Raw genomic sequence first — 27,239 nt, forward strand, 5'->3', positions numbered from 1 at the left:
TTGCTTTAGAAATTATTCACAAATTTTGCATAAAATTCTGCCAAACCCAGAAAGGATCTCAACTCATCCTTCGACTTGGGAGAAGGAGCTTTTAAAACTGCTTCTACCAAAGAGCTTTTAGGTTTGATCCCTGACCCATCAATTTCATGGCCTAGGTAAGTAACATGTTTTTCTGAGAATTTACATTTGCTGCCTTCAGCAATCAGACCATTATTCCTGAGGATGGACAAAACTTCCCTTAATAAGGTATCATGATGAATTTTGTCTTTGCCCATAATAAGAATGTCGTCTTGGAAGACAACTGCCTCAGGAATGTTATTGAATAGGTTCGACATCAACCTGTGAAAAACCGCAGCGGCCGATGCCAACCCAAAAGGCATGCGAATAAATCTATAACATCCAAATGGAGTACAGAATGACGTAAATTGTCTGCTCTGCTTATCCAGTACAACCTGGTGATAAGCAGAAGAGAGGTCCAAAGTGGAAAATCACTTGGCATTTCGCGTAAGGGACAGCATTTTATCGATTCTAGGGAAGAGGAAATTGGTCCATATAATGTTATCATTAAGATACCTTAAGTCCACACACAAACGGGCTCGACCATTGGATTTACGGGCTACGACCAAAGGCGAAACCCATTCGGCAGCTTCAATAGGCTCAATAACTTTGTTGGCCAACATCTTATCCAACTCTTGTTTGACCTCCTCTCTGATGATAAATGGAATGTTCCTAGCTTTGTGAATCTTGGGAATAGCACCCTCCCTTAAACAGATCTTATGAGTGAAACCTTTCAATTTCCCCATGCGATTCTCAAATACCTCAGGAAACTCTTGTAAAACCCACTTCTTGGTCTCCATACTTTCACACGCAACTAAAACCTGTTCTTTACTATTTGGATTTAGGATGATGTCCAGTAACTTTTGATCTTTCCACCCTAGAACCGGTGGACCAACTTTCGCCACATACAATTTTCGGGTAGCTTGTCTCTCTTTAAACTCAAAAATGAGAGTTCTAAACCCTAACATATCAATCTCCCCACCTGTATACCCTTCTGCCGCAACATCGTTGGGTTCCAACCATTCTCCTATTTTTCCCACAAATTGACTCTCCCACATTTTTTGAGGAATTATAGTGAACGGCGAACCCGAATCAGCAGCAAGTTGAACTGTGATATCACCTAATGAGATGTGGCATAAGAGTTTTGATGATATGTCACAAATGATATTTAAGACTACCTTTTTCTTTTGAATTAAGTTCACCTGAACATCATCATCATCAGACTCTGACTCAGAGGTATCATCTTCGTGTTGAACATACGTCACTTTTTTTGCGAAATTTTTTTGTTCTTTCTGTTGCATACTCTGGAAAAATTACCAACCAAACCACATTCCAAACACTTGGCAGATCTAGCAGGGCATTTTTCAAATGTAGCCGCATGCGAATAGCTGCCACATCTATAACAAATTACATTACTAAATTTCTTTTGCTCATTCCCTTCAAATTTCTTTCTATCACGTAAGTCAGTTTTCCCTTTTTCATACTTGTTAGTCTTATAACTTTTATATGTTGCCTTCTTTTCAACAACTTTCCCTACTGTTTGTTCTGGAATTTTGTTATCATGTGATAAGGTAGCTTTCGCGCAATGATCAGATAACTCTGCTTTTTTAACTAAGACAATTATATATTATATTTGCACGCGTGGGTTCGTATCCCATCCTCGTCGCCAACATTTTAGTATCTTCTTCATGTAGGTATTACAAGAATGAGACTTCAAGTAGAATCGTAAAGAGAAGTATTTAATCAGGAGTGAAATAAATACATGCAGCTGGAGGAGAGGTCCAGATAAGAATGCCCTCTAACTCCAGTAACCGCTATTCCAAAAATAAGCATTGTTTGTATGATAACATTCCACAATACACGAATAAGATTCCATTTAAAGGAACATGCTATCACAACAGTTCTCCCCAGTCTCTAGATACTAATACAGGAAGTGGGACTTCCTTTAAGAAGAGAAGATGAGAAATAGCCTCACTATCACTCAAGCCATGTTACAAGTGTATTGACAAGCCCACTGTGATGTAATTCCATGCTACAGACACCAGGGGGCAGCAGAGAGCACTGGGTTGTTATTCCATGCTACAAACACTATGGATCAGTACAGAACACTGAGATTTCCTTTCATGCTTCCGAGACCAGTGGCCAGCAGATGGCACTGTGACGTTATTCCATGCCACAGCCACCAGGGGTTAGCAAAGGACACTGTTAAGTCCTTTCACACCAGGGCTCAGCACAGGACACTGTTATGTCCTTTCACAACAGGGGTCAGCACAACCCACTATGATGTCCTTCCATGCTACAGACACCAGGGCTCAGCACAGAGCACTGTTCTGTCCTTTCATGCACCAGGGGTCAGCACAGGACACTGTTATGTCCCTTCATGCAAAAGGGTCAGCACAGAGCAATGTTCTGTCCTTTCATGCACCAGACACCAGGGGTCAGCACAGAGCACTGTTATGTCCTTTCATGCACCAGGGGTCAGCACAGGACTCTTAAATCCTTTCATGCACCAGGGGTCAGCACCGAGCACTGTTCTGTCCTTTCATACACCCGGGGTCAGCACAGGGCACTGTTATGTCCTTTCACACCAAGGGTCAGCACAGAGCACTATTCTGTCCTTTCATGCACCAGACACCAGGGGTCAGCACAGGACACTGTTCTGTCCTTTCATGCACCAGACACCAGGGGTCAGCACAGGACACTGTTCTGTCCTTTCATGCACCAGACACCAGGGGTCAGCACAGGACACTGTTCTGTCCTTTCAAACACCAGGGGTCAGCACAGGACTCTTATGTCCTTTTATGCACCAGGGGTCAGCACAGGACACTGTTCTGTCCTTTCATACACCAGGGGTCAGCACAGAGCGCTGTTCTGTCCTTTCATGCACCAGACACCAGGGGTCAGCACAGAGCACTGTTATGTCCTTTCAAACACCAGGGGTCAGCAGAAGGCACTGGTTTGTCCTTTCAAGCACCAGGGGTCAGCACAGGGGACTGTTCTGTCCTTTCATGCACCAGGGGTCAACACAGGACACTGTTATGTCCCTTGATGCAAAAGGGGTCAGCACAGAGCAATGTTCTGTCCTTTCATGCACCAGACACCAGGGGTCAGCACAGAGCACTGCTATGTCCTTTCATGCACCAGGGGTCAGCACAGGACTCTTAAATCCTTTCATGCACCAGGGGTCAGCACAGAGCACTGTTCTGTCCTTTCATACACCCGGGGTCAGCACAGGGCACTATTCTGTCCTTTCATGCACCAGACACCAGGGGTCAGCACAGGACACTGTTCTGTCCTTTCATGCACAAGACACCATGGGTCAGCACAGGACACTGTTCTGTCCTTTCAAACACCAGAGGTCAGCACAGGACTCTTATGTCCTTTTATGCACCAGGGGTCAGCACAGGACACTGTTCTGTCCTTTCATACACCAGGGGTCAGCACAGAGCACTGTTCTGTCCTTTCATGCACCAGACACCAGGGGTCAGCACAGAGCACTGTTATGTCCTTTCAAACACCAGGGGTCAGCACAGGGCACTGTTCTGTCATTTCAAGCACCAGGGGTCAGCACAGGGCACTGTTCTGTCCTTTCATGCACCAGGGGTCAGCACAGGACACTGTTATGTCCCTTCATGCAAAAGGGGTCAGCACAGAGCAATGTTCTGTCCTTTCATGCACCAGACACCAGGGGTTGGCACAGAGCACTGTTATGTCCTTTCATGCACCAGGGGTCAGCACAGGACTCTTAAATCCTTTCATGCACCAGGGGTCAGCACAGAGCACTGTTCTGTCCTTTCATACACCCGGGGTCAGCACAGGGCACTGTTATGTCCTTTCACACCAGAGGTCAGCACAGAGCACTATTCTGTTCGTTCATGCACCAGACACCAGGGGTCAGCACAGAGCACTGTTATGTCCTTTCAAACACCAGGGGTCAGCACAGGGCACTGTTCTGTCCTTTCAAGCACCAGGGGTCAGCACAGGGCACTGTTCTGTCATTTCAAACACCAGGGGTCAGCACAGGACTCTTATGTCCTTTCATGCACCTGGGGTCAGCACAGGACACTGTTCTGTCCTTGCACACCAGGGGTCATTACAGAACACTGTTCTGTCCTTTCATGCACCAGACACCAGGGGTCAGCACAGGACACTGTTCTGTCCTTTCATGCACCAGACACCAGGGGTCAGCACAGGGCACAGTTATGTCCTTTCACACCAGTGGTCAGCACAGCCCACTATGATGTCCTTCCATGCTACAGACACCAGGGGTCAGCATAGAGTACTGTTATGTCCTTTCATGCACAAGACACCAGGGGTCAGCACAGGACACTGTTCTGTCCTTTCATGCACCAGTGGTGAGCACAGGTCACTGTTATGTCCTTTCATACACCAGACACCAGGGGTCAGCACAGAGCACTGTGATATGGGGGGGAGCCGGCCCCCAGTAATCTTCTGAACTCCAATTTCTTTGACCCCCCAATTTTACTTTGGGCACTCAGGCTCCAGAGCCTCATTTGATGACGTAGCGGCAAAGGACTGCCCCCCCTTCTTTTCAATAGATAGAATATTATCAACAATTTAGCAGAGGTGGTTCATTAACGATACAGAAAATAATCCATGGGTTGCCATGAAGGCTCAAAATTCAGAATAAAGAGTCATAAAGTCAAAGTAAATCTCTAGTTAGACCATCCAATCTCCCAGATTCACCTACGCTGCGTTATTAATTATGCTTCTAGGTGAAATAGTTGATTTGTTTTTTGTGCAAAATCATCAGCTCATCGGTTACTGTCAAATGTATCATTAAAATCACAACGTCGCACAAATAATTTGTCACCCAAAATTGCAACAACAGAAAAAAGTTTCACAGCCCCCCCTCAGATTATTTTTTAATAATCGCTATAATTGCATTAATAAACTTTATTAATGAACCAGGAGCTTGATGAGACCTTCATCTTCTTGGATAATGGACGTTCTCCACCTTCTTCTTTAGCTGTTGAAACGCTCAATCTCTACTATTGTCTATTTATAAAAATTCTAAATCCATTGATCATTTCCTCTCCCTCGATCTTTACTCCGTCCTATAATTATATCTACTAACCACACACTTTAATCATTTTAATAATAGGACAGAATAATTCTGCAAATCACTATGATTTTTATTACAGGTGTCAGAACTGATTTAAGAACACCACCCCAATATGACCCAAGCACTCACCTACTTTACTCAAACTACTTCCAGGACTTTTACCCCGGATCCTGCTGTGAAGGTTGTGGCCGTGCTTGGCTTGTAAATTAACGGAGTCTAAGAGCAGTTGATGAATCTAGCTTGAGCAAAGGTCATCGGTCGAGTGGCCTCAGCTTACCTCGGTCTCGCGAGAGCTCGAAGCCTCCCGGGTCATTTTGGAACAAAGACTATTGAAGCCTGTCACTCAGAGGAGGTTGAAGACAGTGTGTAAGGACAGGAACAGGCTCTGGACTGTGTCAGCCCTGTGTGTGAGGGACACAATAACGGAATAATTAGTGTATGAGTGACTCCTGCGGCCATGGCCATGGACACACTATCATCTTGCCCATTGGCTTGGGAATGTCCTTGCATTGTAGAACAGCTGTGCACCTCTGCCTCGAGTGACTCCAGCTGAAGGCTATCTCTTATCAGGACATGTCTGGCCTAGAGCTATGCGTGTGCACTGAGACCTAGCCTTATAACTGAACAGAGGGCATCTTTTAGGTAGGACCTGCCCCGCGACTCTAGCCGCTGGTGGACATGGCCCTTCTTAGGAGGATTTCACTAAAACCTTTTGCTTTTTGTTGTCCTAGTTCTTCTCAGCTCTCTTTTCCTGACCGTACGACTCTGGTCACTTCCCACTGTCCTGCAACAGGAAAGTAGGCGTGCCCCTCTGCACATCCAGGATAGGGTGCTGACTTGACTGGAGGGAAGTGTCGTACCTGGGAGTGACATGCACAAAGGTACACTACGTGCCCAGAGACGATGCGACCCTGGCAAACAGGGGGACACTGCACTGCTTGTGACACCCACTTGAATATTCTGTCAACAATGTGTGCTGCTCAGGGTGATATATCAGCGTGTGAAGGTAACCTGCACTGCTACTAGTAATCACATTGATCCTCTATACAACTTAGATCAATGGTGCAACCTTATTAGCCTGATCAAACCCTGCCAGGTATGCACAATATTTGAATACAAACAGAACCTGTTTGAATGTAAGGTCACACTTTTCACATGCCCTTACGGTGCATTGTATCTTTTAGAAGGTTCAAAACCAATCTCTAAAACATTTCACTGCCATCGGTTTGGAGAGCAAGACGCCCTTTATGAGGCACGTTAATAAAGGTATGACAGTCCTCCGAATTATACCTATATCTAAACCTATATCTGGACACATATGCACCTATAAGTCACTCCTATGGCAGGCCTTATCAATCCTGGAGGCAGAGTGCTTGGTTTTATGTGAGATGGTGCTCTAGCATGAGCTGAGCCTGTCTGCAGCTTTCGGGACCAACTCCCTTAGCTGTTCTGGGATATTGCCATACCATATACTCTTAAGTGCATTATAATTAGGCTGTGGGGTTTTAGGTTTAAACCTATAATAACTGATAAAACCCCACTGAAAGATAAATAGCCCTCACTGGTGAAAACATATAAACACTGAAAAAACACCTGCACAACCACAAACTAAATGCCATTCAAAGAAAGGAAAAAGAGAGTGAAAGAGTCATTTTTTTCTTCCTGAAGGGGTCAATACAATGTAACTTTGTTATTTCAAGCTTGCAGTAAGGAAGACTGGCTAACATTATTCTGCTTCAGTTTTGTTCTTTAGGGATGCCACTAAAATGTTTTGTCTTCCTTTTACTTTTTTCAGTTTTGTGGTCATGTTTTAGGCCTAGTTTAATTATTTTATAAACTGTAGAGAATCAGAAAATATCAAACTCATATTTGATATGTTGGCTGCTTTTGATTCTTTCACTGATAGGTAAAATGGCTGGTTTCATAAAAATCTTTCCTAATATGTGTCATCTCATTTACCCACAGAGAATGGGTAAAACCCCTTAATACATCAGACCATAGTTTCTAGTGGGTCAGTATTAATAATAGGTGAATTGCCAACACCTCAGGCGTTAAACATTCAATGCAAGGTATAGTGACAAATATATATATATATCACCAAGCATCTGGGATAGTGGCGAAAACATGACACCAGACTTTTGGAAAGCATTGAACGCAGTGTCACTTGTAATGCTCTGCAAAAAAGGTTCTGTTCAAGTTCAACAAAGGTTGGAGTGAAATTTATTGTATTTGCAGGGATTCAGCTACGTATATAAAAAAGTTCTGTGATGTCCTGTCAAAATTGATACCCAAGCTGAAGTGATTCCCTGTAGGAGATCCTTGCCACTTGTTAGATGGTATGCTGAAAGCATCTTTACCATCTTCAGAGTTAATGAGGGATGCTATTGACTTTTTAGTCCATTCTGGTGCACTGTTTTCTTATGCACAGGAACTAAAACGCAAATATTTATCATTTTGTGCTTTATGTGGCATCAAAGAAAGAGTCATACCAACTGTGTCCCTTAGCTGATGATTCTCAGTCCAAAGGGCTATGAATGTTGAGAGGGGCTTTTCACAGAAGATTACATAGGAAGGAAAGAGCGAGCGCACATGACCCAAAGACTCACTGAAAAAGTATTGTATGGTGTACTACAATAAGATTAATTTGCAAAAATCTATTTGGACATCATATACACTATAAGTACACTGTCTATATACCATGTTCTTTCAGTGCAGAAAGCAAGCAATAATAAAAGCAAAACGTTCCATAAACTACGGAAAAACACTTTTTCTGTTGTTTTTAGTGGCGCGAAAATGTGTAACCACTGATAACAACCGTTTTTTAAGATATTGAAAACACTGAAAAAAAACCACCAGAATTTACCAAAAATAGAAACTGAAAACAGGAAAGCCTAATTATAATCCTCGCATTTACTTGCTAGCTTTGGTTTGGCTTTATCAAAACATCTCGTGTAAGGTGTCATACGCTTTGGAATACTACCCCCTCGCCACCCTTCTAGAAGGAGAAGTCATGTTACTTTGCTTAAACGCGGTTAAATCTTACCAGAGCCCCAGCATCACAAAATGGATGCTGCTGCCACAGACACAAGTCTGGCCTCCTGCTGCTGACCGAAACTCCGGCAGGGGAGGCCTGGGCAAATGGTATCCTGTCACAGGGAGGTGTTCCACCACCCCAGACAGGAGATAGTGGATTGTAGCAGGGAGGGTTGAATGAAACTAGACACTGCCTGGGGTGCACAAGGCACTCCATGCATAGTCCAGTTCAAACCGGTGCTGGGGCACTCCAGCCCCAGCTCTGGCGCGAAACTGGACAAAGGGAAAGGGGTGTAACCACCCTCTTCCTGGGTCCCACCCGTAGGAGGGACCTAGCAGGTGATCCAGCCCCTTGATTTGCAATAAAGGTTGGAGCTGTGCCAATGCAATTTAGATCATCCTGACTGAAACTTTGAAATGAAACTCTGGACCCTTCGACATCTTACTCAACGTTGAAGACTGAAGAATCTCCCTTGTGGTCAAGGAGTGGCCACCCTGTGCAAGCAGGCACCATCAGCGCGACAAGACTTTCTTTCCCGTTGCTCCCGCCGGAGCTCGAACGACAGAGACTGACAAGACCTGGACTCCCAGACTTGCAACAGCCCGATCCAAAGTCCTAGCCAAGCTTAGAACCGTGGAGGCGACGAGAGACGTGGGACCGGCCATCTTGAAAAGTCGACGAAGTGCTTCCTGTGCAGCCCCCGAGGTTCCCTCGATGCTGTGCTTTGGGGTTTGAGTAGCCCCAGCCCCGAGCAGCCTGTGCTCCAAAGATCACCTCTCCACACTCTCCGAGTGCTGCGTGGGGCCCTTTTGCTCTTTTCCTGGACGATGCATTGTCCGGTCGCTTGCCAGTTGGCTAGTGGCCTCTGTGACGACGAAACATCAAAACTACACTGCTGGTCTAGTTGCTCCAGACTGGCTTATGAAAATTATATGGTGATAGAACAATCGCACTCCTGATTCAAATGGAGGGTAAGAGTGTGGTTATAAAGTCTGTCGGTGCTATTTGGTGCTCCTTTCGGGGGGGTGAAGGATGATCAATGCTTTATCTAGCGTTATCCCAAACGTAGGTAACGTCACCAAATGCACTCAAGGAGGAAAAATGTTCCAACGCATTGCTATGAGTTTGTATCAATAAAGTTTTATTGACAAAAGTTTTTTTGTTTCTGTTTCTTTGACGTGACATTCACATCATTTTGTTTGTCAAACTTAAAAGTTAATGAATTCGTTTTCAATTGCCCAATGCATTTCGGGCGCTTAGCCCTTCATCAGGGGGTTAAGTGTGCTGCCAAAAAAGGATTATACACAAACATTAATACGTTCAGTAATTCATTAAGATCATTTTAAAGCATATCATGATTTTGTATATTAACATCATATTCACTTTTTTTAAACCATTTAAGACCTGTATGGTACACCTTATATCCCTCATGATTTTGAACAAGTCCTCGTGTGTTTTACACTAATCGCAATCAGTTTAAAAAAGGCTTGAGCGCTAATTAACATACACATAGTAAGTGGGTTTTTTTTAGATGGTGTAGTGATGCGGGTGATCCGTTTGAGTAAATGGGAGCGTGGCCTGAAGACATAGAGTGTCACAGCTAAACTGAAAAGTATAAATTGTATTCGTCCTACCTTCGGACCTGTCATATTAAAGTGAAAAGTCGCAAATGTCGAAATAACGATGCCCTAAAAAACGAAAAAGTACAATCAACTTCAAACGTGTGACAGCGCTGAAAGCGCATGTCCAAGGTGCCGTCCCCCTTATTCCCAACAGTCTCGCGAATGTCATACCTTATCAGCGTGTGCAACGCGGAGTTAAGCTGTGTAGTAAGTGATGCGTCTGAAAGAAACAAAGGTCCCGATGAAACTTCACATTGTACCATAGTTACTTTCAGTGGAATGAGGAGTACTTCATCCAATCCTCAGGTACAGCCATGGGAAATTGCGCGGCGCCAGCGTACGCGAACCTTTTCATGCACAGATATGAGCTGGAGCACATACTTAGCGACAAATTTTGGACGGAGAATCTAATTCTATATAAAAGGTATATAGATGACATATTCATTCTCTGGAAGGGATCAGAAGAAACTCTAATTCATGCTATATCTGAATTAAAAAAGGTCAATGACAGAATTCAATTTACTCACAACATACTGACTCAACAAATATCCTTCCTGGATGTTATGATTAAAAACAATCAAGGCAAATTGGAAACTACAGTATTCACTAAACCCACAGACAGAAATAATCTACTACACTTTCAAAGTTTTCATCAACCCTCATTAAAAGAACATCTTCCGTATTCTCAACTATTACGAGTCAAAAGGATTTCGACCAAGTGTACAATGAAAACATGCAGTTTACCATCGAGAAATTTCGGGAGCGAGGTTATCCAACTGATATCCTCAATCGAGCAACTACTAAGGCATCAACTATACACAGATCGTCTCTGTTGAAAACCAAAGAAAAAATTCAGCAACAAGAAAGAACGGCATTTACATCCAAGTATTTTACTGAAAGCCATCACATCAAAAAAATCATACTCAAACACTGGTCACTATTGGCGCTAGAAGAAGATTTCAATGGTATCTTTTCCACTCCACCAAGGTTTGCGTATCCGCGGACAAGAAATTTGAAAGAAATACTGAAAAAAAGAAGTGAATCGAAACCATCAACATACAAAGGCACTTTACCTTGCCACAACTGTGGGAACTGCAATGCTATCATTAAAGGCAAAGAATTTCGACATCCTAGCCAAGGAACGGTAATCAAACTGAAAGTGTCTGCCACTTGTGACAGTCGAAATGTAATTTACATGCTCAAATGCCCATGTGGCCTGGCCTATGTCGGCAAAACCGAACGAAAAATAAAGACAAGGTTGACTGAACATAAAAGTAACATTCGAACCAAGAGCCAAAAATCACCACTGGCAATACATTTCCACAGCCACAATCATACTCCTAGTTAACTCCGATTTCTTGTTCTTGAGCAACCTAGTATTCTACCAGGAAGAGATAACAGTCAACATCTACTGAGACGCGAGGTCTTCTGGATTAATCGTCTAACCACGATTCAACCGAAAGGACTTAATGATCGGCTGGATCTGAATTGTTTTTTGTAAATAGACATAATAAGTGGAACTACTGTTCATTTGTTGATGTGATGACTCATATATATTGATATACCAGTCTCTTAATTTGCTATTAATTCTGTAACCATGACAGTGGAATCAACGTGATTTTTAACCACAAGCTACCCGTTTCACACAGGTACACCTTCCTTAGACATGTTCACACGGCTTTTTGCCCCTGTCTGTCACTCCTTGTACCCACATGTCCCCAGTCGGCACACCCGACCGTAATTAGTAATCAGATGAATTTAGGCGCACTTTTAGAACTTTGCATCTTATTTATGCCGGTTTACATTCATTTGTTAATTAAAGACATTATCACTGTCAAAGGTCAGAACGGTTCGTTTCTGCCCGTTTCAGTCTGTTTTTTCCTCATGCAGGACGCGTGAAGTATTTCTTTACTGTCGAGCTACGTGACATGGCCGGTCACGTGATTTTGATTTTATACTGACAGTCGCGATTCTCGCATTCCAACACGCTACTCCTAACAGAACTCAGTGTAATTTCCGCGAGCGGTCTGCACGCAACTAACTTGGTAAGTGACCTCGGTTGTCACGGTACATGCACTCCCGGGCAGTGCTGATGTTATTGTGGCGAAGACTTTTTAATCCGCGCTTGGTTTCATCGGGACCTTTGTTTCTTTCAGACGCATCCCTTACTACACAGCGGAACTCCGCGTGGCACACGCTGATAAGGTATGACATTCGCGAGACTGTTGGGAATAAGGGGGACGGCACCTTGGACATGCGCTTTCAGCGCTGTATCACGTTTGAAGTTGATTGTACTTTTTCGTTTTTTAGGGCATCGTTGTTCCGACATTTGCGACTTTTCACTTTAATATGACAGGTCCGAAGGTAGGACGAATACAATTTATACTTTTCAGTTTAGCTGTGACACTCTATGTCTTCAGGCCATGCTCCCATTTACTCAAACGGATTAACCGCATCACTACACCATCTAAAAAAAAACACTTACTATGTTATGTTATGTTACGTGGATTTGTACTGCGCACAGCTGCCCCAGCTAAGGGGCGTCCTGGCGCATGGCAAGGTAACACGCAACAGCCACAAGAAACACAACAGCTAAAAAGAAGGAACCAGGTTAAAATAAGAAAGTTTTAATAGCCTTACGAAAAGAAAAAAGATCCTCCAACAACCGAATCTCCACCGGAAGGGAGTTCCACAGTTCGGCTGCTTTGACCCGAAAGGAACGACCACCAACACGGCACAGCTTGTATCTGGGAGTGATAGTGAGAGCTTGGCCCAGAGATCTCAGATGCCTAGTGGGGACATACCAGGACAGGAGGTCCATAAATATTTGAGGAGCCGTACCATTTAGAATCTTGAAGGCTAAACACAGTGCCTTGAATTGAATTCTGCCCTGACTGGCAACCAGTGCAACGCTTTCAAAGTACTGGAAACAGGGCAGGATCTGGGAAGACCAACAATTGCTCTGGCAGCGGCGTTCTGCACGCGCTGAAGGCGGGTGACTTCGGCCAGGTAAGCGCCCACCGGGAGAGAGCTGGCATAATCCAGGCGCGATATAACAGTCGCCTGTATTACCAGCTGCCGGGTGCGGGGGTTGAAGAACTTCAGGACTGGACGCAGAGCCCGGAGGATTCCAAAGCAGCAGGCAGCCGTTTTCTTCGTGTGCCCCACAAAACTGAGAGTGGGATCCATCCACACTCCCAAGTTTTTCAATTCCGTCACCGGAAGAGGGGCCGGCCCAAGCTCCGAAGGCCACCACCTATCCCCACAGAGATCAACCCTTCTACCGACGATCATGATCTCGGTTTTCTTCGCGTTGAGCTGGAGACAGTTGGCCTTCATCCAGCTTGCCACCGCCCTCAGTCCATTCTGAAACCTGGGGGCATCCTGGTCCGCATCCCCGCTGATCGTAACCGCTAGCTGGGTGTCATCGGCATATGACACCATGGTCATACCCCACTGCCTGACAACCTCAGCCAGCGGTCTCACGTATAGATTAAACAACGTGGGGCTCAGCGAGGATCCCTGCGGTACTCCCTGTTTCAGAGGATGGAACTTGGACTGGAACGGTGGCACCACAACGCTGAAGAAGCGACCATCAAGGAAGGACCGGAACCACTGGAGGGCGGATCCCCCCACTCCTATCTCCTCCAGGCGATGCAACAGGATAGGATGAGAGACAGTATCAAAGGCGGCGCTTAGATCTAATAAAACAAGCGCCGCCGTCTGTCCTGCATCCATCACTGTGCGAAGATGTTCAGGCATGGTGAGAAGGGCGGTCTCCGTGCTGTGTCCAGCACGGAACCCGTTCTGGGTGGGGTCAAGGATGTTAGCTCGAGAAAGGTGGTCGGAGAGAACCTTGTTCACATGGGCCTCCACGTGCATGTTAATTAGCGCTCGAGCCTTTTTTAAACTGATTGCAATTAGTGTAAAACACACGAGGACTTGTTCAAAATCATGAGGGATATAAGGTGTACCATACAGGTCTTAAATGGTTTAAATAAAGTGAATATGATGTTAATATACAAAATCGTGATATGCTCTAAAATGATCTTAATGAATTACTGAACGTATTAATGTTTGTGTATAATCCTTTTTTGGCAGCACACTTAACCCCCTGATGAAGGGCTAAGCGCCCGAAATGCATTGGGCAATTGAAAACGAATTCATGAACTTTTAAGTTTGACATACAAAATGATTTGAATGTAACGTCAAAGAAACAGAAACAAAAACACTTTTGTAAATAAAACTTTATTGATACAAACTCATAGCAACGCTTTGGAACATTTTTCCTCCTTGAGTGCATTTGGTGACGTTACCAACGTTTGGGATAACGCTAGATAAAGAAATGCTCCAGACTGGCCCCAGCTCCCCTGAAAAGGAGCCATCGATCTGACCTTACCGGTCCGATTAACAAGACATCTTCGAATCCTGCGTGGGTTGCCTTTGCCAAGGCTTGGTGACTCCGAATCGAGTACCAACACCGCTGACAGCAAGAGCCTTTGTGGGACAGCTCGTGTTCACCAGATGGTCATCCTCGATCCTTCCTGGTCCACGTGGCAGCGGAGACAAACACATCGACGTCACCTGATTGCAACCCAACATCGCCTGGTTCCTTCCTGGTTCCTCGCTGGTCACTGGCTAGTGACCTGAACTCTGTCCCCTCTGCTTTCAGGTACTATACATCTTCGATCCACCCTTGGATCCAACCGGACTCTTCTCTCCTGGCCGCCTGCAGCATCTTCATCTCCAGGCTCCATAGAACTTCACGACGAAACCCGACACACTTTGGCACCTATGCACCCGCTTCCTGTGGGTGAGGTAACGATCTAAATCTGGTGCTCCTATAGTGGATTACACCTCTAGTGTCCTAGTTTTAAGTGGCTAAGTTCTAGTCCAGTCGGAAGTCTCCGAAACCTGTAACTTTCTGATTTTTACGCACCATTGACTTGTATGGTAAACAAGGTTGCCTATAGACTCTGCACCCGTATCCTGTGGGCCTCTCCTGACCTAACCTTTGTTAGTCCAGTATAGGCCCAGCGATTCCCAAGGCCCTAGGCCTGTTCATTGTTCGTGACGTGGTACTTATACCACTTTCTTAATATATGGTTTGAGTGGCCACCCGGCCTATCCATAATTGTGCAGCTTATTGTATGTTATACTGTGTTCTTTGTTTAACGCTTGTGCTCCTGTGCTCATAAAGAGTTAAGGGGATTATTCTAGAAATAAATACATATATTTTATAATATATAACTTGTGTGGTGTCCTTTCATTTGGTATTAAAAGGGATTGCATATGGTAAAACAGCTGGCTTCACATGCCCTCTTGAGTTTAGCCTAAGACTGCTTTGTCCATGGTACAATTAGGATAGCTGGTCTATAAGGTTGACTTACAACCAATCACCATAAGGGTCATTTGGACTGGTGCAAGGTGCTCACTAGAATAGTGAACACCATATACCAGGCCAACTTCTCACACCCATGTTACTTGCAGCTTGTGCAAGAAGCTTTTTCCGAACGTTTTTGCCAGGGTAGCGGTGATCCCCAACCCTTCAGTTTCGAGTAAGTCCAATGTTTTGTGACGTTTCCTCTGATTCATTAGGGCATTTGTATATATATTGATTCTTTTGCAGAGTTGTTTATTCAATTTGGTTCATGCAGAGGTGAGCTTTATACAGGACTGTCTCGTTGTGGAGTCTTAACATACCTTCAGGTGGTGGTGGTTGAAGGAGGCACGCTTTTGGGTCTTACCTTGTGCGCACAAATGCATCTCTTCATTTTGTCGCATTTTTGTCATTTTTTGCATCCTTTTTTGAGGTCTGACGTGTTGTCACACACTGACACTTAGGTGTAGCACATCATCTGTTGTACACAATAATGTTATCAGGATGGACTTTGGTTTCCGTATATGATGTGCTTGGTAACAGTTTTTAACTACCATATTGGTAGAACCAGCATGCCTGATTCTAATTATTAAATTAAAAAATTTGATTATGTATTTTTGATATTGAATATGATTGGGTTCTTATACATCACATTGTATGATTTGCAGTATTCCCCTGATGAAGGGAGTTACCGAAATGCATTGGGATATGAAATAACTCTGCTTGGAAACTATGAAGTACAAGAAAACAAGCAAGAAAAATAATTAACCCCTGCGCTGCGGTGGCTATTCCGCCCAGCGCTAAGGGGGCGGGGGGGCCTCGTGGCGGGCGCATGCTGGTGACGGAAACGCTCCGTCACCAGCCGCGATAGAGCTGTGCTCATGACGGAGCGGTTCCGTCATGGCCCTGCCGGCTCAATAGAATGCGTTGCGCAGGCGCGAAATCAGCGCTGCGCAGGCGCGGCGGCCGGGCCATGACGGAACCGCTCCGTCATCAGCACAGCGCCACCGCGGCTGATGACGGAGCGGTTCCGTCAACAGCATGGAACGAGTTAAGGAAATGATAATTCGCAACGAAATGGAATAGCATTTGTGTTTATTATTGTGTTTATTACTGTTATCTTGAAACATGTTTTGTTGCAAGACAGTATATCTTGGTAATTGAATATCTTAAAAAGAATTCATTTTGAAGAACCGATGTTACGTGAAATGCTTTAGAGATTGGTTTTGAACCTTTTAAAAGATACAATGCACCGTAAAGGCATGTGAAAAGTGCGGCCTTACATTCAACCAGGTTCTGTTTGTATTCAAATATTATGCTCAGGTTGGCCATTTCCACTTTGTAGCCAAACCTGAGGGGACCGTTCACTGCTACCAAACCTGTCCAGGTGACTGGCCGGGTAGGTACATCTGCACGTGCACTGCCCAGGTGGGGATGAACCGCTGCGTGGGTTCTCCCTACTTACGGTGTCAGCTCACCCAACAGGGCATTTCCTCAGTGAGAACAATTCTCTGGTTAAGGCCTTAGGCCCTAGAGCACTTCCCCACTGTAAGTGCAGTGTGAAAGTGCGTGCGCCCTTACTACACCCGTTAGGAAATGGTGCCCACCTGAGGTCTCTGAAACATCCGTCAGGTCTGCCATGATCATCCTGTGGGGGAGCACTTGCCTCTATAGTGTTTTGAGACCTGGATCCAGCCTGCCATGGCAGTCAAGTAGATCCCTGGCACCAGTGGGTTCGGTGAATGCATGTCCTGCCTACCAATGCAATATGACGTGCACTCGGGTGTGTTATGCTGGAGTCTAGCCTGCTATTTCACACTAGTGTACACACTTACACCAATGGTACTCCTAAATATGGGTCCGGCCTGCCATTACAGGCGGGCGTGTGCTTTGCATCAGTACTGTCCTTTAATACGTGGCCAGCCTGCCTTTACAGGCTGGTGTATGCTTGGCACCAATGGGGCTCTTAAACACGTGGCCAGCCTGCCAGTGCAGCCTGGTACGTGCAGTTGCACGTTTACTCAAACTGGCCTGTTTAAGTCACTAGCATTCCTGAAAGTACCTTTGATTTCCACACGAGTACCGAAAGGTTACGTCCTAAGGCGTGTAGCAAGCGGTAGGTGAAAGGCAGGGCAGGCATACATGTGTGCCCGCTGCCCAAATAGTGAGGAATAACCATGTGTGTTTTTGCCACCCTCTGAGGCTTGTTCTTTCCATGGGCTAACATGGGGAAATGGTTGATATTACTTCAGGCTGCAAAAGTGGATTGCAGTGAAGCAGACTCCAGATGTTTCCTGTCATTGAATTTGCAGTGACACCCATTGTCAGTTGTCAAGGTGTCTTTGTCATGATTCGTGTCGAAATGCCACTACTAGAAATTTGGCATTTATCTGCTGTAAAACTCTTTATGTGCCTTCATGATTGGCTCCAGTCCACACTGGAGGTTGGGGGAGCACATCTGGGCATTCCCCAGCGAAAGTTATAAAACACTGGGGCCCGATTCACAGAACTAACTTAAGACAAAATCCTAAACTTACTACCATTTTGGCATTCACAGAAGGCACTTACTCATTTTGGTATTCACAGAAGGCACTTACTCATTTCGGTATTCACAGAAGGCACTTACTCATTTCGGTATTCACAGAAGGCACTTACTCATTTTGGTATTCACTGAAGGCACTTACTAGCATTTTGGTATTCACTGAAGGCACTTACTCATTTCGGTATTCACAGAAGGCACTTACTCATTTCGGTATTCACAGAAGGCACTTACTCATTTTGGTATTCACAGAAGGCACTTACTCATTTCGGTATTCACAGAAGGCACTTGCTCATTTCGGTATTCACAGAAGGCACTTACTCATTTTGCTATTCACAGAAGGCACTTACTCATTTTGGTATTCACAGAAGGCACTTACTTATTTCGGTTTTCACAGAAGGCACTTACTCCTTTTGGTATTCACAGAAGGCACTTACTCATTTCGGTATTCACAGAAGGCACTTACTCATTTTGGTATTCACAGAAGGCACTTACTCATTTCGGTATTCACAGAAGGCACTTGCTCATTTCGGTATTCACAGAAGGCACTTACTCATTTTGCTATTCACAGAAGGCACTTACTCATTTTGGTATTCACAGAAGGCACTTACTTATTTCGGTTTTCACAGAAGGCACTTACTCCTTTTGGTATTCACAGAAGGCACTTACTCATTTCGGTATTCACAGAAGTTAGGAACCCTAACTTTAGGACTCTTAAATGTCTTCTGTGAATACGGAAACTCTTAAAATTAGGATTTTTCTCAGTTTAGAAGTAGTAAAGTTAGGAGTCTTTACGTCTGTGAATACCTAAATGAGTAAGTGCCTTCTGTGAATACCAAAATGGTAGTAAGTTTAGGATTTTGTCTTAAGTTAGTTCTGTGAATCGGGCCCTGGGGATGCAGCTCGAACAACAGACCTCTGCCATTTGCAGGCGGCTGCAGAGAATGTAGGAGGTGGTTTTGATACTTGGCCTCTGGAGCCAGATCATGGCCCCACTAAAGATTAAGATCTGCATTCCGACTCCCTGGTGCTGTGTGGCACTCTGAAGTAAGCTCTCCAAGGGCTTGTCAAGCTTGCCCCCTGTTCTGCCGGAGGTCTCAGGGACATCAAAGATCTCCTAAGAGGGATCCACCCCATCTACCTTTGACACCTGGAGTGCAGTGCCCTCTCCAGTGCCCACATAGTCTACTGGATTCCAATTGGTAGCGCGGTGTGGAACTAAGAATTGTGCCTGGAGACCGAATAGCCTGGTGCGGAGCCCCGAAGTCTAGCCCACATCTAAGGAATGTGGCCCCAGCATTGGTGGGACCTTGCTACGCATAAGCGTCTAGTTGTAGGTGAACGAACTCGCTGGTTTGCGCATCCAGCATGTCCTGCTTCGTCGATCATACCGCATCTCTCTCGTTCGATATGCTGACTGCATGCTCATTGCGTGTGTGTCCTATTGACAAGTTGCAACACTCGGAGGTCGGGGTGTAACTGTAAAAGTGCCTCATTATACCTCATGAGGCATTGCTGAACCTGCGCCTGTGTATTTGACGGGAGCTGTCTGGTACAACCAATATCGACATGCACTGGAAGTTATGGCTGTTTTCCAGGGAGGGTCAGAATTTGCAACTCTTCAATCATATCAGTGATTTGCTGTCCAGTGCAGCCAAAATCGACGTGCACTGGACGTTGTGCCTCATTTCCAAGGGGGTATGGATTTTCAACTCTTTGTTTTGTGTGACTGGAACGGTCTGATGGGACCGTAAAATCGCTCATTCAACATTGTGCAGGATTGCCTGGGGGCAATTCTGATCAACGTGTGCCTGACGGGGTTCCTGGTCCTTCTGAGAGCCCCCCCACTTAATTCTCTATTCATCTCCTGTTCCTATACTTGGCCCTCAGGGCGGCAGACCAACTGCCCTCTTCTCACCTGGCCTTCCCAGACGACACTGCGATGACAGGTGTGCTGAGAGTGACTGATGGGGCTGGAGGAACGCCTCTGAGAACTATAGCAAGTGGATCAAGAGTCTGTGTGACCTCCCTGTGCTTAGCAGAACTGGGATTGTGCTGGAAGGCCCCTTGGGACCCCGTTAGTGAGACCATCTATTGCCCTTGCCCGTGGTTTTCTCTGCTAGGCCTCTGCCCGGGTGTGCATAAAAAAGTCATGTGTTTATTAAATGATATCTCTGTGCGCGATACCGCAAAGAATGCAAAGCTCAAATCATATCCTTCAATTAGTTCACAGTGAGGTTGCAGCTTGCACTAAGAGGTGTTTAAATGACCCTGCCTACATTGTATGCTGTAAATAATTAAAGTGCGTCTGGCAATCACTCAGACAACAGAAATGCGAGACCTTTCCACCACAGACCTTGCAGCATTTATATCTTTGAACGAGGATGACTGTACAGTAGGGGTGGGCGTGGGGCAAACTCTGCCATTCCGTGGAATCAGAGTTTTTGCCAAACTCCGCGTTCCCAGCAGAGCACGGAGTTGGTAAAACTCTGCAAACTCCGCTGGCGGAGCTGAGTTCACCACCCACCATTAGTTAGTGCCCACAACATCAGTGGTAAAATGTGACAACCACTGAAGTTGAGGTCCAGTAACCATTTGTGGCCCCTAACCTCCTAACAAGTTCAGACAATATCAAACAAAGACGAGGAAATCTGCCCCAACTCTCCAGGAGGGGTGAGCCAGAGGACACATGAGTTACTTTCGACCCTTGCACTCACAGGTGAGGTGGAGCCTGGAATCCTCCACTTGCACGCGAGTCGGCTTGATGTCCAGGTCCACGCTGGCCGTATCCAGTATGCGCTGGCGCGTCCTCCAGTTGTAACATGAGTTTGACTGACAGTGATCCCGCAGCCAGACGAAATCAAACCGCATGCAGGTGTCGGCGTACTGGAGCTCTGTGGAACAGAAGAGGAAGAGATATTTACACTGACAGCAGGAATGAAAGCAGCCTCTCTCCCTTACAGATCCACCATCCAACCCCAGACTCCCGTGGAGGAGAGGTTTGGGCTCGGCTGAGGTGAAGATCTACAATTTGACCCAAAGCTTGTTCGTAACATGATGCACCTGGGAGGGCTGAAGGACCTCTCCAGGGGGAACAAAGCTTCCCTCATCATCCACTGAAGTTATGTATCTGCTGCCCCATTCACTGGCCTACAGATGTCCCTTCTAGGAAACATGGCAAAATCACACTATCCCTCAAGCCACACTGCCCCCTGAGAAGCAGTGTCGGTCATATTCACCATTCCTGGCATGTGCAAATCGTGGAAATGTATGAAGGCCTCCTCAGACCACTCACAACTAGCACCAAAAAAAAGCAATCATGCCATCCAAACCAACACAGCACACACCCTCACAACACTCTGTTAGAGATCTCACAGTCATCTTCACCTCGCTCGAAGCAACACCTGTGAAGAAGACATCATCATGGTATCTTTCTTGAAATCCCTTGAAAGCATTAACTGCTCAACTTAACTCTTATCACTTTCTCACTTCTCATCTTGCTGAATACCTTCAAAACCAAATAAATCCTTCCTCTTCTACAAAATGGCACTTAGTCCCCAATGAAGTATTAAGCTATTAGACCACTCATTTTATTGGTGAAAAAATAAAAGCAATTTTTGCCGCAGAATTCTAAAATCAGATGTTATGTTATGTTATGTTAAAAGCATTTTTACCGCGCACGTTCACCAAGCGGTTTCATGGCGCTCCTGACAAGGACGGAAAGCTTGGGCGGAGGTTTTACTCAAATGCTGAATGAAACAGGAGGGTTTTTAACAGCCTGTGAAAACAATCATAGCTGGGACAGTGACGAAGTGCAGTTGGGAGGGAGTTCCAAGTGGTGGGGGCCATGACAGAGAAACTCAGACCTCCATGCTTTTTCCGTCTGGTTTTGGGGACGACAAGTAAATTAAGTGATGCTGAGCGGAGATCTCTGTGGGGGACATAACGTGTCAGGCAAGAGGAGATAAAGGCAGGGGCTAGATCTGATAAGGCTTTGAAGATAGTGCATCCAAGCTTGAAGGTGCAGCGTTTGGTAACAGGGAGCCAATGGAGGCTACGCAGAAGGGGAGTGACGTGCTGATGTTTCGGCTGGTGGAAGATCAGGTGGGCTGCCTGATTCTGCACCAGTTGTAGCCTATGAAGATGGAATGCTGGAATCCCGACATACAGAGTGTTAGCATAGTCGAGTCTGGAGGTAATAAGAGCTAGGATGACAAGAATCAGGGCATCTCTGGTGAGGAACCTACTGATTTTACGGATCCTCCTTAGATGGAAAAAACAGGATGAGGTGACTGCGTTGATTTGTGGCCTCATGGAGAGGTCGCCAGAGATGACCACCCCCAGACTCTTCACAGTGCTAACAGGACTAGGTGGCGCCCCCAGTAATGAAGGCCAGAAAGTGGAATTCCACGGGTTAGTAGAACCCCCCACCAGTACAAGCTCTGTTTTTGTGGGGTTCAGTTTCAGTTGGCTATGTAGTCCGTTCCACTTCCTTTGGAACCCCTATAACCTGTGTTCTGATATATCGCCCGCCCCAGTCTACCCCCGGTTTTCTACCCGCCCTAGAGGACCTTTTGGCCACCCTTGTGGTAAACAACTCTGCCATTCTTCTATTGGGAGACTTAAATTATTGGCCGAATGACCCAGCTGAAGATATGAGATCTAAGGAGTTTACGGCTCTGCTCACCAGCCTTAACTTCTCCTCTCAGCTGAGTTCGGCCACCCACATCAAAGGTCATCAACTTGACCAAATTTGGTCCCTTAACATCCCTATGGGCCCTTCAACCATTTCCCCTTGTTCTTGGTCAGACCATTCCCTCATCTCTTTCACAGCCAGCCTCGGACGGCCACCTAAACCCCCTCTGCCCAAAAACATCTGGGCCAGAAAGTGGGATAAGGCGGCCCTCCCGGCGGTTTGCTCCTCCCTGGAGGCTACCAGCCCGGAGCTTAACGATTTATCCCCTTCCTCCCAGCTCTCAGCCATTAACAACTGGCTGCTAAAGGCGTGTAATTCCACCGTCCCCCTTAAGAGAGTGACTGTTAAACGCGCCCACGGGGCCAACCGATGGTTCACTCCCGCCCTCAGGGGGAAAAAACTTGCGACCCGTAGAGCGGAACGCGCCTGGCGGCGCACCTACTGCCCTCTCCTTAAGGCTAGTTACTGCCTGTCCCTAAAAGAGTACAAACGTGACATTCTAAAAGCTAAAACGGAGTACTTCTCTGGCAGAATCTTGGCAGCAGAAAACCAACCGAAGGAGATATTCAATACTATTCATGAATTGGCGGCCTCTGACAGGGTGGTCTCTAAAATCCCCCCGTCCCAAACACTCTGTAACTCCCTTAATTCTTTTTTCTTTGAGAAGATTTCCCTCATTAGGGCCAACATTCCTCCCCCACCCATGGTACCTTCTGCTGTTCCCCCACCCCCCCTCCCCCCTCCTTTACTCAGTTCCCTCCCCTCACCAGAGACTCTCTGCTCCCTCTTCTAGCTCGGATCAAATCAGGCTCCCCTCGGGACATTGGTCCTGCTTTTGCTCTAAAAGAGCTCTTTTCTAACTGCTACTCCCCACCACTTACTTTCATCAATCACTCCCTTAACTCTGGCACTGTCCCCCTTGCCCATAAATCAGCAGTCATCATCCCTATTTTGAAAAAGCCTGGCATCGATCCCTCTGCGCCCGCCAATTACCGCCCGATCTCTCTCCTCCCTTACCTCGCTAAGGTCTCAGAGGCTCATATCACCAGGTCCCTGAGCTCCTTTGTGGAATCCACAGGCTGCTTGGCCGCTCGCCAAGCGGGCTTTCGCCCGCTGCACTCTACCGAGAAGGTAGTTGTGTCGGTGATGGATCAGTTAAGAGAGGGCATTGACATTGGCCGGCCACAGGCTCTAGTCCTGTTAGACCTGTCCGCCGCGTTCGACACGGTGGACCATGACATCTTGTTGACCCGTGTCGAAGCGGCAGGCATTGGGGGCTCGGCCTATGCTTGGCTCCGTTCTTTTTTGACGGACAGGGAACAGGCTGTCCATCTTGCCAACTTCTCTGCTCCTCCTAGGAGGGTGACTTGCGGAGTTCCCCAAGGCTCTTCCCTGTCCCCCTTGCTTTTTAATTTATACATTTCACCCCTCATTTTTTCTTTACAGCAGATGGAGGTCTCGGTGTTTAATTACGCCGACGACCTCCAACTTGTTTTCAACCTTTCCTCTTCTCCTTCCTCAGCTTCTAATTTCCAGAAGGTTATGCTTTTTATCCAAGGGTGGATGAACTGCAACCACCTCAAACTGAATCCGGACAAGACCGAATTGGCCTGACGGGGGGTGGTTGCAGTCCCTGGTCCCCTTCCTTCTGGCCCTCTGCCCTTGGCCCTCCCCCTATTCCTGTTCCCAAGGTTAAAACCTTGGGTATTTTCATCAATCCCATGCTTACCCTTCATACGCAGATCAACGCAGTTGTATCTGCCTGTTTCCTTTCCCTGCGGATCATCCGAAAGGTCGCCCGCTTCTTCTCAACTGCTGCACTCAAGCTCATCCTCATGGCCATGGTGCTTTCGCGCCTTGACTATGGGAACGTCATCTACAATGGGGCGCCGGCTTATCTGCTCCGCCGGCTCCAACAAATTCAGAATCAGGCGGCTCGCCTGATCTACGGACTCCCCAGGTTCAACCATACGACCCCTCTGTTGCAGTCTCTCCATTGGCTCCCAGTGAGGGAGAGGGCCCTTTTTAAGCTTGGATGTATCACCTACCAGGCTAGAGCAGGGACCGCTCCCGTTTTCCTGTGTGAAGCCATTTCCCCTTACCTTCCTTCCCGAGAACTCCGTTCCACTTACTTGGCCCTTTTGTCAGTCCCTCGTTTTAGGAAACAGAAGTCCGGTGGGGCCAGATTTGCAGTGCTGGCTCCTTCCTTCTGGAACTCACTTCCTTTTTCTCTTAGGTCGTCATCTTCCTACCTGGAATTTCGCAGACATCTGAAAACCCTCTTGTTCTCCAGATCTGTAGCCGTATAACCCTTTCCTCTGCACCCACTGGTCTTCTGCCTCTAGCGCCATGAAACCGATTTCGGTATAAGAGCGCTCTATAAATATTTTAAAATTCAAATTCAAATTCAAAATTCAAATTTAAATTCAAATTCAATTCAACATCCACTCTGCGATGCCAAGCATGGTAGACTGAAAGTTGGAACGGGAGGAGGGAAGTGGATCAATGGGAAAAATTAACTGAAGATCGTCCGCATAGTTGAAAATAGTGACCGGGGTATTGCGGAGAGAGGCTAAAAGGGGCTGTAGATACAAATTAAACAATAAGGGTGATAGCGCGGAGCCCTGAGGGACCCCGCAGGATAAAGACGAGTAGGGTGCAGAGAAAGTAGACAGGTGCACCGCCTGAGTCCGGTGGTCCAGGAAGGATCTGAGCCAATCGAGGGCCACCCCCTGGATGCCGGCATTGTTGACACGGTCGATCAAAATTGTATGATCAACCGTGTCTAAGGCCGCCGACAGGTCCAGAAGGACAAGGGCCTGTGAGATGTTATTATCGGCAGATCAGCAGAACACCCCCACTCCCCCATGTCACACTGTCAATCGGGGTTCAGACCACAATGCAGCACCAGCACAGCTGTCACCTAATCAGGCTTCAGGCCACAATGCAGCACCAGCACAGCTGTCATCCAAGAGGACAAAACACTTCTCAATAGAGACATAGGTTTTCGTGACCCTCTCACCCGACTCAACTTATCAGTGGTGTTTGATACAGTTGATCATAAAACTACTGCCAACCTTTCTGCGATGTGCATGACTTGGGCTCTCATTGCTCTGAACTGGTTCTCCCTTCGTTCCTCTATTGCAACAGCTACTGGTGACCTGTGGTGCCACATTAGAATATATCATCTGCCCAGTTGTCTTTAACCCTTTGGCTGCGTCGAACGTTCAGCTCCAGTGCTGAACATTTGAAAAACGGGTGGGGCAGCGTCGGCCAACGGACGTGCGCAGAGCTACCAAGGTAGTGCACGCGACGACCGTTGGCCGACGGCAGCAGCCAGCGGCTTAATGCCAACATTCAGCCTTCTCCTCATTAACCAAGTCATCAGAATTCAACCGTACTTTGTTAACTTCCATGTGTACCCACAAGTCCTCGTGCTCAACGATATCAAGCACATTATGAATAAGTCTGGGCAGAGTTCATGGAGTTTTCCTCTGCAGAAAAACTCTGTGTCACTCCACGGAGTTACGCCAGAGGCGGAGTCTGTTAAGTTGACTGATTTTCAGTGCATGGAGATTGTACTGCGCTTTCAAATCAGCACAAGCAGCACTAGATGTTGCGCCAGAGGACTCTGCTGCTTTCCCAGCTCGAGTAGATATTCTACACGAGCAGCAGCTTCCTCAACGCGAAAGGCAGATTTCTCAACGCGAGTGGTCATGACCTGCAGCGACCACCCGCGATGAGAAATCTCACTAGGAGGAGGTCTAGAGCGTGATTTTTTCTCGCAAGTGCTTGCCAACTTACCGATGACAAGCCGTTCAAGAGAAATAACTCTGCATCGGCGTCGCTTCGCTGAGTTTTTCGGAACTCCGCTCGGAGTGTGCAAAACTCCATGAACTCCGCCGATGGTGCAGAATTCTGCACCCACCCCTAATTAGGAACATCCTACCACCCTAGTTGGCCACATACATACAGTTGAACATACACATGGTATTCAATTGTCCTTATATCCAAGCGCAGCCTCGCACACACCTCCAAAACACAGAGGGTGTTAGAGGCTGAATTAATGCTGACTACAATGATTTTCACTTAGTGAGCCAAAACAAAGTCGCCCCACTGGGGTGCAGGTAAAAAGGCTTGCAAACCATGACAAGGAGTCATGCAACACACAGTACCCCACAGGCAACACAAGCATAGGCTCCTGTTGTCTGCACTTCCGGGGCATTTTAGCATTACAAAAGGGACCACCGATGATTGTGCGGCTTCTTCTGTAATACAGATAGCGACATTTCTTATATAACACAAGTGCTGTCATAAGGAGGGGGTCACATCACCGTGCAAATTACGGAAACACTTAGCCCCTGTGCCTGTGTCTTCTTATAAACATGGGCAAAGAGACAAAGAAGCTGTCAACATAAATAAGTGGTACACAATCCGTGCACCCTGCAGGGGACTCCCTCTAAAGGGGGAAAGAGGATTCCAGGGACCACCCAGATATACATGTGCAGGCAGGTGCCTTCTGTTACTACACCTGCCTGCAAGAGATATGTGTCCCCCTTTTCAACTGCAAGCTGGGGGCTGCCTGCCCTATGAAATATGGAGCAGCTGCTTCAAACAGCTGCTGCACCTTTCACCTATGTGCTGCCCCCAGGGCAGGTGCACCTCATTAAAAGTGTGCTGCAGGGCAAACAGACAGGGATTGTCCGCGCTTACAAGGTTGTGGATGCCCTGGTGTAGAAGGAGTGCGCAATGAAAAGTGATGCATCACTGGTTTTGCACAGCGATGCCCCTCTTTTCATAGATGTAGCCCTGAATTTCCTCTTCC

The 27,239-nt window shown here is 46.5% G+C and overlaps 1 protein-coding gene across 3 annotated transcripts in view; it reads right to left on the minus strand.

Annotated features, from left to right (window-relative positions):
- The window catches only part of LOC147689454 (trimethyllysine dioxygenase, mitochondrial-like), a 273,486-nt gene that overhangs the window by 165,435 nt on the left and 80,812 nt on the right, over positions 1 to 27,239 (minus strand). For all 3 annotated transcript variants that reach the window (XM_086942231.1, XM_086942232.1, XM_086942233.1), the window contains exon 3: positions 20,436 to 20,612. In XM_086942231.1, the coding sequence (XP_086798357.1) occupies positions 20,436 to 20,612 (177 nt within the window). The remainder of the gene's footprint in view (positions 1 to 20,435; positions 20,613 to 27,239) is intronic.

This window comes from Lissotriton vulgaris, chromosome 10 (genome assembly GCF_964263255.1).
Source record: "Lissotriton vulgaris chromosome 10, aLisVul1.2, whole genome shotgun sequence".
Taxonomy (NCBI): Eukaryota; Metazoa; Chordata; class Amphibia; order Caudata; family Salamandridae; genus Lissotriton; species Lissotriton vulgaris.